Source organism: Adelges cooleyi, unplaced genomic scaffold (genome assembly GCF_023614345.1).
Source record: "Adelges cooleyi isolate 19-005CV unplaced genomic scaffold, UGA_ACOO_1.1 ACOO_flye_CR_arks_rails_tigmint_CR_PRNA_0, whole genome shotgun sequence".
Classification (NCBI taxonomy): Eukaryota; Metazoa; Arthropoda; class Insecta; order Hemiptera; family Adelgidae; genus Adelges; species Adelges cooleyi.
The window spans coordinates 542,808-555,545 of record NW_026095750.1 but is presented as its reverse complement, the minus strand read 5'-3'; the positions used below and the strand labels follow the sequence as shown (position 1 = coordinate 555,545).

General features: G+C 29.0%; 1 protein-coding gene and 1 long non-coding RNA gene across 2 annotated transcripts; both read left to right on the top strand.

Annotated features, from left to right (window-relative positions):
• The first annotated feature begins 6,088 nt into the window (after positions 1-6,088).
• Positions 6,089-7,947, top strand: LOC126836369 (uncharacterized). The gene is made up of 6 exons (XM_050570093.1): positions 6,089-6,113; positions 6,202-6,228; positions 6,388-6,438; positions 6,795-6,821; positions 7,283-7,369; positions 7,658-7,947. The coding sequence occupies exons 1-6, from the start codon at positions 6,089-6,091 to the stop codon at positions 7,945-7,947; spliced, it is 507 nt and encodes a 168-aa protein (XP_050426050.1).
• Positions 7,948-9,244: 1,297 nt separating this feature from the next.
• Positions 9,245-9,753, top strand: LOC126835702 (uncharacterized). Its single transcript, XR_007685245.1, has 3 exons — positions 9,245-9,296; positions 9,365-9,553; positions 9,620-9,753. It is a non-coding gene; the product is annotated as an uncharacterized LOC126835702 (long non-coding RNA).
• Positions 9,754-12,738: the final 2,985 nt, after the last annotated feature.

Genomic DNA, 12,738 nt, shown 5'->3' with positions numbered 1-12,738 from the left:
TAAGCACGTATTTTGATTTTTTTTTTTTGGGAATATTAAAAAAATTATAAACAATCTATATATATATAAATGAATTTCTGTTATTTTGTCTGTCCTTTACGCACTCGTCCGATCGCCAGGAAACTTTAGGAAGTTGTTGAGTACACTCCCGCGAACCTAACTGCCATAGTACTTTTCGAAAAATATTTCCCCTAAGGGTGGCCTCAAACTCGAACTTTGTACTTTAAATACGAAATGTAAATAAATTAAATGGTGATGATTAAAGGAACAAGCGATTCTATGTACCACGATTCTGGGCAAGCTTTTAACTGTTGGAACGGGATCTGAGACTGAGACTGGGACCGGGACATATATTATATGATGTGTCACAAAAACGCTGTCACGCTGTTATCTGATAAGAAATAAGAGATTAAAGATTAGAGATGAGGGAATGGGACTTAATGTACTCAGCCCTGAGCCCTGGCAGACTAAATCTCGGGCAACTCCCAGTCCGGACAGCTTGTATTTATATAAAATAAAATATAGCTTTCTAGTTAATATAAATCCACCCAGGAACTTTATTTGGTTAAACGTCACGAAAAAAAAACTATTTTTTATCAAATAATCATGACAATATGAAATTAAAAAAATGATTCATCGATGTATATCGAACGGTTTATATGCAAATATCTGTGTAATAATGGCGTTCTATGTTGGTGCGGTATTGTTTGCCATAACGTTGAAATTATATGGTTTTTCTTTTACCGAAATTACAGGTGTGTCGGTAATTATTGTTTAAAACGAACATCGCTGTAATTTGTAATACTACCCACAGTCCCAACAGAGTTCTTTTCAAATTTTATACTATAGTAATTTTTGTTGTAATACTATACACATAAATATAGTATCAGAGTGCCAGTAGTGATGATAATCAAGTATTCAACACAAATAATGTTATTACAATAATAGATATATTATACATAGAATATATACAACACAGTGAAACAATAATACACTAGTAATATGTATAAACTGAATAGAAATACTGAGCCCCGAGCCCTTAGATCAAATGCTATTTATATTAACCCACAAGGTTGCACGCGTCTACACATACACGTGTGCTTACAAAAACAACTTTGTTTTTCTATAACATTTCCTGGTTAACAACTACGTATTTTTATTATACAGATAAACAACATATTTATATATTGTGAAATACTTCTTGATATATAGAATATTAATTATTATTCCAACACACCCCCTTAATTAATATTTTCTTAACACTATATTAATCTTCTGTGATCCTCTTCACCGCCTATGATTGACCGTAACTTTTCAAGTCTGTCCTTGGCTAATGGCTTCGTGAAGATGTCAGCTAGTTGGTTTTCTGTTTCTTTGTACTGCAGCTCAAATACACCTTCTTCAAACTTCTCCCGAATGAAATGATAACGAACATCAATATGTTTTGACCTCTTGTGAAAAACTGCATTCCTAATCAAACGAATAGTACTTTGATTATCTATATACAAAATAGGTTTATACAATCCCTTTTCATTAGTTAATTCAGTTAACAATCTTTTAAACCATATTAAACTTCTTATCGATTCGCAACTAGCGACGAACTCAGATTCAGTTGAACTCAGAGTAACTGATGCTTGACGTTGTGAATTCCACCCTATTGTATAAGGTCCCGCAACAAATAAATGTCCCGAAATAGATCTTCGTGTTTGAATGTCGCCGGCATAATCCGAATCGCTGTAGACACTCAAAAATAAATTATCATCTGATTTATAACACAAACCATAATCTAAAGTATGTTTAACATAACGCATTACACGCTTGACCATTTGCCAGTGTGCATTTGTAGGTTTTGCAAGAAAACGACTTGCATAATTAACTGCAAACGCTAAATCCGGTCTTGTTACTTGTGACAGAAATAACAGTGACCCTACTGCTTGTCTATAAAAGTTATTACCTGGCTGTAATACCTGCGTATCTGTGTTATCGAATGACGTGTCTGTTCGAGATATGGGGACAAAAACTTCTTTAGCATTATTCATATTAAATCTTTCAATAATATTATTTGCATACTTGGCCTGATGAATGAATAATGAACCATCATTTTGTTTCTCTATTGACATACCTAGTAAATTATCTAAATCTCCTTGTGTGATTTGAAACTCTTGTTGTAAACTTGAAATGAGTTCTTGTGATTTTGCAATACTGTTTGAAGCAATTAAACCATCATCGACGAATATAGCTAAAATAACTATTTCATTATTATCATGATTTATATACACACATGGATCTGAATCAGTTGGATTAAGATTATATTTTTCTAGAAAATGTCTAAATCTAAAATTCCAATTTCTTGGTGATTGTTTTAATCCGTACAAAGACTTACGTAATCTACATACTCTACCCGAGTTGTCATTAAAACCCAATGGTTGATCCATGTAAATTTCTTCATCTAATTCTCCATGACGAAATGCCGTTTTCACGTCGAATTGTTTGAGTTCAAGTTTCTTAGCCGCAGAAACTGCTAATATTGTACGTATGCTTTCATATCGGCATACTGGACTAAAAACTTCTCCAAAATCCACGCCTGGTTTTTGTCTTGACCCATTAACCACCAAACGCGCCTTAAATCTCTCGACTTGACCAATTACATTGTACTTAATTTTAAATACCCACATATTGTTTAAAACACTTTTATTTATCGGTCTGTCGACAAGTTCCCTCGTTTTATTTTCAATTAATGACTTAAGCTCGTCATTCATTGCTTCTTCCCACTTATTTGCATACTCACTGTTTATCGCTTCATAATAGTTAACTGGTTCTGATATACTTAGCATGCACCGATACCTTACCGGTTTTTGTAATTGGCTGCGGTCTCGTAAACTGTACCCATGAGTGTCCGTGACTATAGGTATGGTTACCGTTTCCTCGTTTTGAACTGGTTTTTCATTCACGACTTGTTCCTTCTCGTCGTCAACCTGTGTAACACTTTCGCTTATGCTAACTTCATTTGTATTTATTATTTCCTTAGTGAATATAACGTCCCGGCAATCATTTACCGTTTTCGTATCATTAAAATAAACCCTGTACCCGCGCTTGTCAGTAGAATATCCAACGAAAATACCGCTTCTAGACTTGGCATCTAACTTTTGACGTTTTTCCTTGGGTACATGTACATACACTTTAGTTACAAAAACTCTTAAATGATTTATGTCAGGCAATTTATTATAATACAACTCATATGGATTTTTATTATTAATTGAGCTTTTACCTGTGAGATTCAAAGTATAATTAGCGTATGATATACTTTCTGCCCATAATGATAAATCCATATTTCTGGAATATAAAATTGATCGACCAGCCTCCACCAACGTACGATTTTCGCGTTCTGAAGAATTCTGTTGTGGTGTGTAGGCTATTGTTTTCTGATGACGGATTCCATACTTGTTTAATATTCCTAAAACCTGTTTATTAACAAACTTTCCGCCGTTGTCCGAACGTATTGCTATTATTTTATTACCTGTCTCATTTTTAAAACATTTAATAAACAATTCAAGTTTGTCTTTAACTTCATTTTTATGTTTTAAGAAATATACAGTTCTAAAGTGTGAAAAATCATCTTTAAAAACAAGATAATATTTTGACCCGCCTAGAGAATCTGTCTGGAAAGGTCCACAAAGATCAGTAAATATTAATCCTCCCACTTTTTGTGATTTGTCCGTACGACTTTGAAATGATTTTCTACTATGTTTACCCATAATACATGCCTCGCATGTGAAGTTATTGTCACTCTCCACCTTAATATTATGTTCAAGTAAACAACTTCTTACGTAACCAATGTTTTGATGTGCCATACGTTCGTGCCACAATGTTAATGAACCCGCTACTACGGCCGTTGCTTCTGGCTGCATATCGTTGACGAAACCCGTTTTGTTAATTGGCTGGTTCTGTATTCTAATATTAACATTATACAAGACAATTTTGCGTACCGCTTCACAAATGATCTTGTTGTTTAGTAAGAATATACATTTTTTATTATCTGACATCATTTTCATGCCCTTGTCCAACGTAGAACCAACACTGAATAAATTATATTTTAGTTCAGGTACATAATAAACATTAGTCATAAAATTATTATACTGATTATTTCTAACATAACATATAATATTGATTTGACCAGAACCTTGCGCATATAAAATAGTGCCATCGCCTATTTTCACTTTAATTGGCGATTTAAATTGATTATAATGAACATACCAATTTTTATGTCCCGTCAAATGATTAGTAGCACCAGAGTCTAGATACCAGTTATCCGATTCCTGTTCTGTGAATAACAGTTCACTGTAAAAAGCTTGTCCTATTTCACTTGATTGTGACGAATTTCCCTTGGCATCGTCTTGGTCCTTTTTATACTTCCTGCAGTCCTTTTTGAAATGACCGCCCTTTTTGCAATAAAAACTGGGTCCTATCTTTTTAGTACCCACATTTGGATTCCCAACTTTCCGTTCACCAAAATTTTCACCGCCTGTCTTTTTAGAAAATTTCTCCTGGAACTTTCTAACAGTTAAAGCATTATTTTCTTCTACAGATTCAACTACCGAACTACCTTGATTCATTCTCGACTCCTCAATAAGTAACCGAGATGTTAGTTCATTTAAATTCTTACTTTCTAGCTGCATTGAGTCCTATGCACTGTAAAAATGTTTATACTCCGATGGCAAGGTCATTAGAATTTTCGTCATAAGCATAGATTCTGTGACTGGTTGTCCCATCAAACTAAGTTGATTCTGTAGGTTTTGCAATTTGGTAATATGCGTCGACATATCGTCAGCCGAGTCCTTTACGTAACTGAAAAATGTATGTTGTATTAAATGTATACTCGCCTCGTTTTTCTGCTCATAGACAGCGAGTAATTTTGTCCACATTTCATACGATGTTTTACAGTTAATCAGGTATTGCATTGGACCGTTGTCAACCGATGTTACTATCAGTTTTTGGCATTTGGAGTCAGCACGTTGCCAATATAATAGATCCTCTTTATATCTTTTCTGGGCGTCAGCTTCTTTGCTTGTTAGCACTGGCTTTGTATACTCTCCTGTAATTAAACTACCCAACTCATATGAAGTTAGTATTACCTTCATCTGAAATTTCGAAGGTGTCCAACCTTCAATATTGCATAGCTTGGCAATCTTTATTGATTCTTCCATATCAATAGATTACGTACTTGTATAATACCCTTGAACGACTTTGATAAATGTATATCCAATATACACTTCGTCAGGTGCTGCTTAATTACTATAATTAACTTACTTGGTGATCTTCAAAAAAAATTGTGATTTTCAAAAAAAATTGTGTCTTCAAATACTTGACTCTCGATGTCCGGTGTGCCTTTGACTGTATGTCTGAGTGTCTGGGCGCATAACCTGTTGTAATACTATACATAAATATAGTATCAGAGTGCCAGTAGTGATGATAATCAAGTATTAACCCACAAGGTTGCACTCGTCTACACATACAGGTGTGCTTACAAAAACAACTTTGTTTTTCTATAACATTTCCTGGTTAACAACTACGTATTTTTATTATACAGATAAACAACATATTTATATATTGTGAAATACTTCTTGATATATAGAATATTAATTATTATTCCAACAGTTAGCTCTATCAACGTCGTCTAATCAATATGTTTTATTCTCCCGGACCGCTCTGAATAGAATATAGTCTACATAATATAGTTTTTTTTCTACTTTGACCTTCGTCTTCTAATTTATAACTATATAACGTTACGGTTTATAATAGCAAATTTCAATATCACTAATTTTTGTAATGTCAATTTCAGGCAAAATTAATTGTGTGATCGCTGTACCGGGTAATAGTTTTTGTTGAAATTTATGAAAATTTTTCTAATATTTTACTCCTATTGAAATTTCTAAAGTAAGTCTCTTCGTATTTTATATACAGTGGAGCATGTTTCATCAGAGTTACTAATCCACATGTTATTTCTACCTATAAATTCGTCTTTCCGTTTATAATAGAATAGAAAATAAATGTAATATCGTTAATTTATGTGTTGTTTGTTTCAGACCAAATGGATATTATTCCCAGAATACAGGGTAATTATTTTCATTGCACTTTATGGAAGTATTTCCTCGCAGTTATTTGTTATTCTTTGTGCACCCAAGATTTTTGTTTTAATTTCAGCACTTCCAGATATGAACCCAATGGAAAGTAAAAACGCCTTTTTAAATTTTATATTTTTTATACTTAATGTATATTTATAATTTTTATTTAAAAATACTTTGACAATAATTATTTTATGTACCTATTGACAAATAGCAATATACAAATTTGTAGATACATTAAAAATGATTTTGTTTTAAATTTTAGCAGCCATTTATTCCCTTCAACTAATGCTACAAGAATTAGAAAAAATAATGGGTAAATATAAAATTAAAATATAAATAGTGACATATTTTTGGTAGTTTTAAAGAACACTCGATTTAAAACTTAAAGTCATACAGCTATTTATGTTTTATGTTTAAGCTTTTAAGGATCATTCGAAATACAATTTTAACCGACTATTTAAACATCACTATAAAATATAAATTAAAATTTTTCATGAAATAATGTTTTGTAATAACTAATATTGCTCTAGTTGACCTCAATTATAAAGTAAATTTTATGTATATAAAATGTATTTAATAATTATTTAAAATGTAATTATGTATGTATAAATATATTTACCTGGATTTATTAACTGCATAATGAATTAATGTGTGATGTATTTGTTACAGGACAAAGTATAAATGATTTTGATATGGGTAATAACTATTTTTTTTTTTTTAGTCGTAATTGATCTTAAAAATGTATTCTGGAGTAGATATTTGCTTCATTATATACATTTCATTTTTTATGTCAGGTAACAAATGTTAATATATTCAACTTTTAATCGAAGGGTGAAAGAGAGAGAGTGAGACTTAGTAACAAATTACGGTGATATTTTGTACGTTATGACTGTAAATTAAATAAAAAAACGAATATTTTTCACCTTATCAAAAAGAAGTTGGCCTAATGTTGATGTATAATAAACTCTTTGGGATTTCAAGTATAGAAAGAATACAATCGTTGAATTTCATCACTAATGATTGGTTGTACAAAAAATAAGTCGTATCGCAATTATTTAAAATGTTATGCAAAAATAATTATGTATCACGAGCTACTAAAATATTTTTTAGTTTTATTATTTCTTCGCAACATCGTCATTTAACCATTAATTCCATAGATATGCAAACATTGAATGACGCTGCAGCCGACAGAAGAGATCATCTTGTTATAGCTTTAAAAAATGTAATCAGACGTCGATTATTAGGTAAATAATATTATAGAGTTGTATGGTTTTTGAACGCTATCAAATATATTATTTATTTAAGTTATTTGATTGGAACAAGGATACAACTGAATAAATTATAACTACTAACACGTACTTTCATGCAATACAAATATCATGGCTGTACAATACGGACACCGTGCTTATTGTATTATTTTTTTATGACTTTGTATTATCAGTTAAAAACGTTGTGTCCTGCACCAAAAAGAAAAGTTGTAACTAGCAAGCTAATATGAGCAAATTAAAAAAAAACGTTTTCAAATTTTTTAGATGCACCTGTGCAGCATGTAGATGATGAAGCCGAGGTATTACTTAAATGTCATTTTATAGGATTATACTTAAGTGTACAATCTCCGAAATCATACATAATTGAAGTTAAAATTTACTCAATTGATTTTACGATCTTATGTATCTTAACCGATAAACATAACGCCCAAAGAAGATACAGAAAAATTGCTAACGCATGGTCCGAAATAATCCCAGATAACCATAACCAATCCCTAAAATCACTTGAGGAACAGTTACGACTTGGAATTCCACAAGATCCACCCAGATCCTAAATTAATGTTAGGAAAAAACTGGCATTTATATTCTGTACATTCCATAATATATTATAATTTAACTTATCATTATCACTATATTCATTATAATAGCTTAAATTGTAAAATATTATACATATACTTAAGCTGACGGAAAAAGAACCGTCGGTGGACTTTTTGAATAACATATTCCATATTATACATTTTTAAGTACATAATATTGTATGAATATTTCTGTTTTACGTCATATCTACCAATAAAATAAATAATTACCGAATAAGGAAAGTTATATTTTTGTGTTATCTAAAATACCTTTATTAAATGACTGTGCTAATTGGGTGACAGGGTCATTGTTTATATTTCTAATAGATAATTGATCTTATTGGTTAGAGAGATATATATAGAGATTTGATATTGGGTGTAACATAACATAAATGGAGTTCTAATGTTGGTGACCAAATAAAACAGCGTAGAATAGATTTTATATACAGGGTGATCCAACTAACGTAAGACACTCATTTTCTCTGAAAGTATGAATATTTTGCGAATTTTTTTTTCCCTAAAATTTTAGGTACATATTTAGCTACATTTTTCAATATTTAGAAAAATTTTATCTTCAACCCTTATACGTTAAATAAGTACGAACCTCGTTTTTTCAAATGGGAACATATGTTTTAAATTCCATAAATATAAAGACAAAAAATCTAAAAAAATGTTAGCGTTTGAATTTTTAATTTTCATCCATTTGTTCGCTGTTTATGACTTTGTAAAGATTTGAATTTTTGTCTATATTTCTTAATCATTTCATTCGATTCAACAAAGACAAGTAGTTTTATTACGACGGTCAACACATCAAATATAATAATAATTTGATGTTAACGCATTCCGTATCATAATCAGATATAATAAATAACCATACATTATTAGAGGAAAGGTAGACTGTTACGGATAATGGACTTTACACTTTAACCTAATCTAGCTGGAGCTAGTCATTAGCTGGTTATCTCGGATAACAATCTAGTATCTAAACTACGCATCAGTTACCACGGAATAATCGAGTGACCAGTACCCATAATATATTTTATTATTTGTACAAAATCGCATTATATTTATTATTTGTACATAACCTCATCGCTAACAAATTTCGACTTCGAAGTTCACACGTTTTCCATTAGTGAAATAAGAAATTACAAACTTAATTAAAAAATGTTAGTAAATTTACATTTTACTTTATAGTAAATATGATAGCATGCTTATTGTAGTTATGTCATAACTCGTTATTTTATAATTTTTTAAATATATCAATTGATAATATTGGCTCTCGACTTTATTTTGACGTTACATTCTTGGACACACCATTAATTTAATAGGTAAGTGTATTAAAGTTTAATAGATAATATAATATACAATACGAATTCAATTAGCTTTTTTATTTTAGGTTGAATGCTTTTTTCCGAAAATCTTTTATCATTTAAAAATCAATGTTATCATGTCAGAAATATCTATGGCGTTGAGAATAGGCTATACCAATTACTATGGAAATGTCTTTTCAATTGGACCCAAGACTAAAGACCTTACAATTTTATATCAAGGTGTAAATTATAAATATAAAGCATTAATTTAATAGGTAAGTTTATTAGAGTTTAATGGGTAATTTAATACAATACGATTTCAATTAGCTTTTTAAATTTAGGTTGAATGCTTTTTTACTGAAAATATTTCATCTTTTAAAAACCAATGTTATCATGTAAAATTGGTTTTGAGTATGACATATCAATTGCTATGGAAATGTCTTTCCAATCGGACCCAAGACCTTACAATTATATATCAAGGTGTAAATTATAAGTATAAAATATTTATTTCTAATGTGACATTTTTTCATGTGAATGTATAATATCAACACTAAGCAATTTGAATGAAAAGTGTGTTGTGTTAACTTAAAATAATTATTAATGCATGTATTTGTGTATGTGGGTTGATAATACTCATATACCCCTTTCATTTATTTTTAAAAATATCAGTAATTAATGTATGAATTTCATATTACTACATACAAGGAATCACTTCTTGATTATACCAATATTTATAATAAAATGATATAATAATATGTAAGTATATTATTTTTATTTGATTAAACTTATCTAAGGTAGTTCAAATGTCTGCTTTTAGTTTAGCTACAATGATATAGTACCCATATATAGTGTGTCTGACATACATTACGGATATTTTATCATAAAGTTTTAGCTATAACTGACACAGGTATTTGGCTATCAAAGTTAAATTTTATATCAAATTTATTAATATACAATAATTCTCTATTTAAAAAAGTAGTAATTCTATTAATTTGTATTTAATGAATTCAGTAAATCAAGTAAATTATTTTTTTGAACTTGCCTAAGATAATTCTTATAGTTAATTTTATTTATTGAATTTTGATTTTGTTAAATTTGTTTAATTACCAACGATTGTTAAAAGAAAAAAATTTAAATCAGTATCATAGAAGTTGAAAAATTTCAAATGTATAGATATGGTTTTTGTTTAATATTTTTGATTGACTATTTTCAAAATAGTAACATTTGTAATTTTTGAATTTATTGTTGTATTAATTATTAGTTTATGAACATTTTATTAGTTAAATACTTATAATATCAGACAAAAGATTATTATTGTTCTTTAAATGTTATACTATACTATATATTTGTCGTTGAAATTTATCAATACAATTGTTTTACTATGTGTTATCAATGTTCAAATGTTGTAAAGTACACAGTAAAAATTAATAAAAATTGTTTTTTAACTCTTTAAAGTAGGAAAATTGTCGCATACGCATTACAGCAAATATTCTTTTAACCATTATTTGCATCATTAAAGGTAAACAAATTTTATTTTTAACAACTATGCATTATAAGTTAGTATAATTGATTTTATAATTATTTGTATTTATACATAAATATAGTATACATGTAGTTATGTGTATAAAATCAGACAAACTTGTCGCGTACAAATTCCATAAAATTTAAATCCTTAAAAATGTGTTTTATTACAGAATAATTGTTAAATTTAGATACTACAATTTAGCTAAGACTATTTTTGATTTAATATTGCCACTTTTACTTGATCTTAGTAAAACGTACCCGAAATAATAGTTTAATAATGTCAATACTTTAATTTGTATAGTAAACAAGGAAATATCAAATAATGGTTTTCTTTTTAAACAACTAAAATCTATTAAGCTTTTAATTTTCTAGATATTAAATAGTGAAGAAAATAATAAAAATAAGAAAATACTGATTATACATAAAATCAAAATAAGCAGATTCAACTGTAAAAGAATTAACTTTTCAATTTGAAATTTTTGAAACAGACATATTTTATTATAAAGGCTTTAGAATCACTATTATTATAACATTATACACCTTATAAGTTATAATAATAATTAGTAAGTACTAATAAAAAGATTAGAAACATATAAACTATTTAATTTAATAGTTATTAATAAAATAAAAAAGACAAGTTCTGATAATTTAATGTTTGCGTGACACAAAGCCTAACTTTATTTCTGAAGTTTGAGTATCACTGTGTGATTTTGTGTAATTGAGTCACAAACTATTGATCCATATTTTAATTAATGGGATCTTGATAAGAAATAACTTGACTTAAAAAAAAATGAAATATCAATGATGTTGAAAAATTTACCGTTACAGAAAAATCAAATCTTTTTGCTAACAGGATGGGGAAAACAGAAAAAAAAGTAAAAGTACTTTGAATCACAGTTTGGAACTACTGACTTAAATTAAGTCGATAATTAATACAATTTCAAACTTAACTGTGATTTTGTTGTAGGTTTTTTCAAACACTGTTTACAAATATCTAGTCTTTAGACAACTTAATCATTTAAACACAGTCCACTTTATTGCATTATTTTTTATTAATAAAGTTGATTATATAAAAAAAAAAAGTTATTTATAAATGTAAAATAGGCAACATTTTAAATATTTACTGTAGAATTAAAATAGTAAGCAAATTAAATCCAAAATTCCTTATTTAGTGTAAATTGTTTAAAACAATTATTTGAGCACAAAACATCTTCTGAATAAATTGAACATAATTAAACAAATAATAGTAACGCTTCGCGACGCTTGTCCATTCAATGTATGCACTTATGAGATTGTAAGCCAAATTTTAAAGCTATTGTTTACTACCTATAAAAACTATACAAATTATAATTTTCATAATAGCATGATAATAATCTGTTGTCCTGTGCTGTTACTTGTTGAATGTAGAACATAGATAGTAGAAAACTATGATAACTAGATTAATGATAATAATATTCTGTATTATCATCATAGCAGCAGTTCTCAACCTACTTGTACCACAGTTTTTGATTGTTGTGGTTAAATAGCCATTCGTTAACCGCTTTCAATATAGGTCTGTCAACCTACCTGTCATGACGGTGTGTTAGAAAAGTCGGTTATCTATAAATATGAATCGCTGGTCAACCAAAATATCACAAAACATTTTATTGTGTTTGATTATCTGTGTACTCATCTATCGGACAATGCGATCATAAATAAGTATTTTATTGGCTCCCGGTCTTTGGAAAACCATAGAAATATAACAATTGTTAAGAGAAAATGTAATATCTTTACAAAGTCATAGCTAACGACTAGATGGATAAAAATCAATAATTCAAACGATAACATATTTTAAAATTGTTTGCCTACAAATTTATGGAAATAAAAACATATGTTGCCATTTGAAAACGTGAACTTAGACGCTTTTTATCGTATAAGGGATGAAAATAAAAGTTTT